Source organism: Vicia villosa, unplaced genomic scaffold (assembly GCF_029867415.1).
Source record: "Vicia villosa cultivar HV-30 ecotype Madison, WI unplaced genomic scaffold, Vvil1.0 ctg.002220F_1_1, whole genome shotgun sequence".
NCBI lineage: Eukaryota > Viridiplantae > Streptophyta > Magnoliopsida > Fabales > Fabaceae > Vicia > Vicia villosa.
Genome location: NW_026705867.1, coordinates 103,001 through 110,460, shown reverse-complemented (window position 1 = coordinate 110,460; position 7,460 = coordinate 103,001). Strand labels below are relative to the sequence as shown.

At 32.9% G+C, this 7,460-nt stretch overlaps 1 protein-coding gene across 1 annotated transcript; it reads left to right on the top strand.

The window, feature by feature from the left end:
- The first annotated feature begins 213 nt into the window (after nucleotides 1-213).
- On the top strand, nucleotides 214-5,829 carry LOC131638193 (uncharacterized). Its single transcript, XM_058908738.1, has 9 exons — nucleotides 214-539; nucleotides 619-798; nucleotides 892-973; nucleotides 1,064-1,177; nucleotides 1,271-1,432; nucleotides 1,547-1,750; nucleotides 3,934-4,331; nucleotides 4,484-4,774; nucleotides 5,420-5,829. The coding sequence occupies exons 1-9, from the start codon at nucleotides 249-251 to the stop codon at nucleotides 5,627-5,629; spliced, it is 1,932 nt and encodes a 643-aa protein (XP_058764721.1). The 5' UTR covers nucleotides 214-248; the 3' UTR covers nucleotides 5,630-5,829.
- Nucleotides 5,830-7,460: the final 1,631 nt, after the last annotated feature.

Genomic DNA, 7,460 nt, shown 5'->3' with positions numbered 1-7,460 from the left:
TAACTAACTGCATAGCTAGACACAGTTGTCAATAACTAACTAATAACTAACTTGCATAACGAGACACAGTTGTCAGTAACTAACTTTCGAAAGTTCTAGAATCCTTTCAACTCAAGAGTCAGAAACTTCTAGAATCCTTTCAACTTCACACATTCATAAAGTATAATACTGTACTTGTGTTGTAGTAACATTCAGAAACCGAAATTACAAGAAACTGTTGATCGTAACAAACACCAAGAAAACCGAAAATGAAGGTTCCAACATTCTCAACTCCAGGAAAACCGAAAATGAAGGCTGTTGCAGTTCACAACCCAGGTCCTCCTCGAGTTCTGCATGTTCTAGATATCGACCAACCTCGTCTCAGAAACGATGAAGTTCTCATCAAAGTCAAATTCGCCGCCGTTAACCCAGACGACATTTCTCTCCGACAAGGCGCTTTCCCTTTCCCCAAAGCTGCAACTCTTTTCCTAGGTTTTGAATGTTCTGGAATCATCGAAGCCGTCGGTAAAAAAGTCTCCAAATGGAAAATCGGTGATGAGGTTGGTATATACATTCATGATTCATCTTTTCATTATTCAATTGTTGATTTCATTCATGTTGATCGTGAAATTTTGATAGGTTTGTGCTCTTCTGAATGGAGGTGGATATGCTGAGAAAGTAACTGTTCGTGAGGGACAAGTTCTTCCGATTCCAAACGGGGTTTCTATGCAGGATGCAGCTAGTCTTCCCTTCGCTGCATGCACTGTCTGGTTAAGTATCTTTATCACCAGCAGACTATCTAGAGGAGAAACCTTGTTGGTAAGCATGGTTCTTGCCTTGCTTTCGATTATCTGTTATCTTCGCGTTGCGTAATAGACTAATAGTTGATGTGTTAATTTTATGAATTCTCAGATTCATGGAGGTTCTGGAGGAATTGATGCATTTGCGATTCAGGCAGCGAAATTGTGTGGAGCAAGAGTAATTGTTGTTGCAGGTTCACTATTTCTTTTCATCTTATTGAGTTTTTTTTTACTCAGTTTCCGTGTCCTTAAGCAGAAATTTTATTCAAGATATTACTATGCAGATGATCAAGAGAGGCTATTTTATTGCGATAGTCTTAAACTTAAAGCAGATGTCTGCATCAATTGCAGAATTGAGGACTTTGCTGCAAGGGTAGAGAAAGAAACTGGTGGTCGAGGTATATATGAATTAAGCATGGTGTAAATAAATTCTTGATATCTTTGTTTTTTTGATTGGTTGCTTAGAGAGAGACTCGTCGATGTGGTTGCAGGTGTTGATGTGATTCTTGATTGTATTGGAACACCTTTCTTTCAAAAGAATATTGATTGCTTAAACTTCAATGGAAGGCTTTTCGTGATCGGCACTCTAGGGGCGACTTTGTATACTCAGATGGATCTAAAGGATATAGTTACCAAGCGTCTCACTGTCCACGGTATTACAATCTTCATGTTTAGTTTCATACTTGTGTTCGAAATGGAAGTATTTTGCGCGCACGATTCAAGTAAAAACATGGTTTGATGAATATGATTTGGTGGATTGTGTGCAGGGGGTTACTTGCATAATAGGAGTTATAGGAGTAAGCAATTGATCATTGAAGATGTGAAGAAGAATCTCTGGCCTAGAATTGGATATCGAGATGGAGAGATAAATCCTTTGGTCCACCAATGTTTCACTTTTTCTGATGCAGGTGAGGCTCACAAGCTTCTGGAAACTGGTGACCATATTGGGAAGATATTGCTTGAGCCATCATGCTGAATACTAGATAGATGTACATGAAACAACATATTTTGGATCATTTGTTTGATTGATGTACATGAAACAACATTGTTTTGGATCATTTGAGTTTAGACTTTTGTTTGATTGATGTACATGAGACAACATTGTTTTGGATCATTTGAGTTTAGACCTTTGTGTGATTGATGTAACATGAAACAACATATTGTTTGGATCATTTGAGTTTAGACCTTTGTGTATTCTGGTTTCTGTTAAATAAAGTCATGGTTTACAATTTTGAGCTTAATGTGTTACTAAATGTAGGAATCATATGTGAATTTCTATGTTCTGTTTTTTATTTTCTTAGTTGCTTATCCATCTTTCATTGATTACTTGAAAATTGAATGCTTTGATAGCAAATTTGTGTGAGAGGAAATAGTCTAAACGATGTTGATTAGTAGATTATAAATATTGAGTGAATAAAAGGACATGGAGAATTGTACAAGATAGTTGGTTGTTTATCTCCATTCTATATTTGTTCATAAATAAAGTCAGGCTCTATGTTTAAAAATCTCAAATTGATTTTGATATGTTATGTTGTTTTTAAATAAAATTGATTTTGTTTTTTAAATTCATTTTAAAATGAATTTAGAATTTATAGCTTTTTAATATTATAACATTGAATTTATTTGTGTAACTTATTTTTATATAAATATACTTTAGCATAAATTACTTTATATTTTTCTTATTTTTATGTTTAATAAAATTAATTTTATTAAATCAATTTTGTTTTTTTGCAAAATCTAATATACCAAATTTATGTCGGCTGAACTTATAGACAAAATTCAAGAAGATATTTGAAGTGACAAATTTTTGATGAAATATCTAGTTGCCACTTTTTTCCACACTATATTTCAAGTCGGTACTATAAATAATTAAATATATTGTATGAATTTATACTTTCAAAATAATTTTTGTTTAAAAGAGTATTAAAAATAGAAGTTAATGGAAATACAGCATTTTTATATTGTTAATGAAATCATAATTTTTTACTGTTTCTTTAAATTATCTATAAAATTTTTTATTTTTTTAATTGTGATGGGTAGTGACCGTATAAAATATTTTACAATGATAATGTACTATTTTAAACTCTTAAAAATATTCATTTATAAATACACTTTTATATTAAGCATTATTATCTACAAAAGTGAAAATAAAGATTAACATTGAGATGACACTTAAAATAACCACCATCTTTTTATGAAGAAATAACCATATTTTGTATGCCACAAGTTAATTTTATAAAATTAAAAAATACAGTACATAGTTATTCACATTTCATAAAAAATTTCTTAAATTATTTTTAAAATTAAATATATTTAGAATTTCAAATAGGATTTTTCATAACATCTTTACATTTATAAATCTTTACTAAAAAAATACATAGTTATCCAATAACATTTCATAAAATTATTTCTTAAATTATTTTTAAAATTAAATATATTTATAATTTCAAATAGAATTTCACAACATCTTTACATTTATAAATATTTACTAAAAAAAATTCATAGTTATCCAAACATATTTCATAAAATTATTTCTTAAATTAAAATTAAATATATTTATAATTTCAAATAGAATTTCATAACATCTTTACATTTATGAATATTTACTAAAATAAACCTTTAACCTTTTCATAACTTCTTTAAAATTATTAAATTGAATAACATTTCTTTTGTAGAGTCAAAATTCAAAAAATAGTAGAAAATATATTCAACTCATTTTTTTGGTATAGAACTCAAATTTTGTTATTATGTTAAACTCATTCCAAAATCAATTTTTCTACTTAGCTTAATTAACATTAATCACATCTTGTTAATTTCAATTAGTCCTGGTTGCTACAACACGTGGAGGTTTATTTTGATATAGATTACTTAGACATCAATTATTGACCATTTCCCTCACTTGTGGTTCAATTGAAACATTGAAACAAGGTTTTGAGTCAAACAAACAACCTCAGCGGCGATTACATTAAGGTTAGTGTTTCAATCCTTATTCCTCACGAACTACGTTGTTATGTTCTGTTGCAAATCATAAATGTTATTTTTTTTTGTTTTTCATATTGTTAATGAAATTAGAGTGACCCATTAAGCCCAAACGAAATAATCATCACTGAATTTTCCTTTACAGGTTGAAAGATTGAAGCTTTTGTCAATTGAGTTGTGTTTGTGATGGATCTAACTCAACTAAGTCCTGCACAGATTACTGTGTATGGATCTGCATTCTGTGTCATGCTTTCTATGCATTTCACTCTGCAGTTACTGTCTCAGCATCTTTTCTATTGGAAGAATCCAAAAGAACAAAAGGCTATTGTGATTATTATCCTCATGGCTCCTATTTATGCTATTGTTTCCTTTGTGGGTCTCTTGGATATTAGAGGAAGTAAAGAGTTTTTCACTCTTTTGGAGTCTGTTAAAGAATGCTATGAAGCTCTTGTCATTGCTAAGTTCTTGGCTTTGATGTATAGTTACTTGAATATATCTATTAGTAGGAATATTGTGCCTGATGAAATTAAAGGAAGGGAAATTCATCACTCCTTTCCTATGACGCTTTTTCAGGTATGGCCTGATGTGTTGATTTTGTTCTACTTGCATGTATCTTTGATGTTCGGTTATTATACGAGTGAATCAACGATTTAGTCTTTGAAATTATAGGCCTGAGACAATTCGGTATCTGTTATTGAGGTAGTGTTGTTAATTGATTTTTGCAGCCTCATTCGGTTCGGCTGAACCACCATAATCTGAAGCTTCTGAAATATTGGACATGGCAGTTTGTTTTTACTCGCCCGGTGTGTTCTATTTTGATGATTACGTTTCAGCTACTTGGGATCTATCCGAATTGGTTGAGCTGGATCTTCACCATCATTCTCAATGTTTCTGTTTCGTTGGCATTGTATTCTTTGGTGATCTTTTACCATGTGTTTGCTAAAGAACTTGAACCACATAAACCTCTAGCGAAGTTTCTGTGCATCAAAGGAATCGTTTTCTTCTGCTTTTGGCAGGTAAACTTGTTATCCTTTATATAATCATAGGCTATGAAGCACGAATACAGACACGGACACAACACTAACACGTTGGCAGCGATAGTAGTTTTAAAAAATGAATAAATTGAACGTAAGTTCTGACACTAACACGCAGACACGGACACACCGGTGTCAGTGTTAAAGAGATCATAGGACGGGCTGAATACAGTTATGACGTATAGAAAAGTTAGAGCAAGAAAGTTACAGACTACTTTCTGTTAGGCGTAGATATATACTCTTAACGCATAATCAATCCAATTAAGTTAGTCTTTCAAGTGATTCTCAACTTTGTTTTCTTTCTTTTAACTTTTTTTGTGATAACACGTCTTGATCAGATTTAAGTTTATGATTTGGCCGATAATCTAAGCATCTTGTTCTTTGGAGACTAATGATAACACAAAATCTTGAGACTGCTGAGGTTTTTTGCTAGCTAGTAACATGTCAAGCCAAAACTTTTTCCGTTTTCTGAGTTTGATTTCGGATATTTTTTTAACAAATGAAGTGTCTTGTTATGTCTCAAATTTTAAACCTGAAAGAGTTTTGAATTTAAATGCTGGTATCATACTAGTTACTATTTATTAGGATTTTTCTGACGGCATCTTTGTTTGGGCTGTTGTTATACAGGGAATGGTGCTGGACGGTTTAGTAGCAGCTGGCGTGATTCAATCCCGTCATTTGAAATTAGACGTGGAGCACATCGAGGAAGCAATGCAGAATATTTTGGTCTGTATAGAGATGGTGGTATTTTCTGTTCTTCAACAGTATGCTTATCATGCTTCACCATATAGCGGAGAAGTTGAAAAAATGCTTAAACAAAACAAGAAAAATGAATGATACCACCATCTATAAACATGAAACATGAAAACATTGATGCTATATTGCTATGTGGATGTGTTGTTTTGATGAAGAGTATTATTATTATGTATAATTGTACTGTACTAGGCTGTTCATACTCCATTGCCATAAACTCACCGTCGTTTTGGTGACAGTAATTTTTCAGCTCTACTAAAGAAACTTGGCTTATATTTAATCAATCACTTGATATCTACTGTCATGTCTGTTCTTAGGATGATAGTTTCTGTTTAGTGTTGTAACTCTTACAGTTACATCATTGCATGTATATATGTGTTAGTTATTGTCTGCGGTATTATTTCAAATTTTACTTCTATGCTCGAATATGGTGTCATTGAAATTTGATTCTATTATCAACCTCAAACACAAATGGTGGTTTCTCAAGTTCTCTTATATCCACGGTGAATCTCCAAATTCTTCTACCACCAACCAATTCATGAGCTTCAAGAAATTTACTGTTGCATGGATTTCAGATGAATCAGCTGCAGATCCTAAAGACCCTTTACTTGCATAATTCTGTCCTGTGATTGTGGCATAAGTTTCATTTTTATAAAAACTTGCATAAATATTATACGAGCCCATCCGCCCCGCAAAAAGATGGAGGTTATCACATACTGGTTATGGTCTCCTTTTGCGGAGGCAGTAAGAGTCGCAAATGATTTATCTGAGTATGAGTAATATGAAAAGTCAGTCTCCCTTTTCCTTTATGATTACATCTTTTATACAGTGGTTTTGGTCTGCTCAGCCTCAAAAAAAACCATTGATTGGTCATTTAGACCCATGTTTCTATTCTTTATGTACATGAGAGTAGTTAATGGGAATTAACTCCAACCATTTATGGCTATTTACACAATTTGAATGCTTTATCTGGTTCTTTTCATGTTGGTAATGGGTCAGTTAGTCTTATTGATTTGGATGAATTATTGTCATTGTTGTGAAAAACGATACCAATAACAAAGTATAATAGGGAATTAGGGAACAGAAGAAGAACACAAGAATTGGTTATAACTGCTATTCTTTTACTTTCTCTTAAAACAAGATTACAAGTTTACAAGAATAACAAATAACCTCTCTCACCCTAAATTAGGATTTGCAGCTTAGCAATGATGAGAGACTAGTATGCTATTTATAATAAAACCTAACATACTAACTAATGGGCTTTTTCCACAAGGCCCATTACACAAGCCAACTTAATAAACAAGCTAACTTAACAAATTAGGGTTTAAACACTAAAACCTAATTTAACATGCTAACAACCCTAGCATCTTCGACACAAGCATGTGAACAACCTTCGACATCATGCTTAACCCTGTCGAACCAAGAAGCTACCCTTCGGCCATACTAGAGTTTGATCCAATATCTCACAAATCTCCACCTTGGATCTAACTCTACAACATCAAGGGAACACACTAGCTTTCTTCATGCAGCTTTATCAACTGCATACAGTGGAAAAACTTGCAACTCGGCAATGTCTTGGTGATCATATCAGCAGCATTGTCTTCAGTCGAAACCTTCATCACTTGGACTTCTCCACGCTCGATTACTCCTCTGACGAAATGCAGCCTCACATCAATGTGCTTAGTTCGCTCATGATAGGCTGAATTCTTCGACAGGTGTATTGCACTCTGACTATCACATTTAACAGTGATACTTCGACCTTGAAGTTTCAGCTCCTTTGCAAAACCTTCAAGCCACAATGCTTCTTTCACAGCTTCAGTGAGAGCAATATATTCAGCTTCAGTGGTTGATAGAGCAACAACCTTCTGAAGAGTTGCTTTCCAACTAATTGCTGTGCCAAACATAGTGAAAACAT

Bases quoted from the DNA above. Each gene is read 5' to 3' on its own strand.
- LOC131638193 (XM_058908738.1), top strand. From the start codon at position 249: ATGAAGGTTCCAACATTCTCAACTCCAGGAAAACCGAAAATGAAGGCT. The intron at 974-1,063 runs GTTCACTATTTC...ATTACTATGCAG, and splicing joins AAGAGTAATTGTTGTTGCAG to ATGATCAAGAGAGGCTATTT. The intron at 1,751-3,933 runs GCTGAATACTAG...TTGTCAATTGAG, and splicing joins GATATTGCTTGAGCCATCAT to TTGTGTTTGTGATGGATCTA.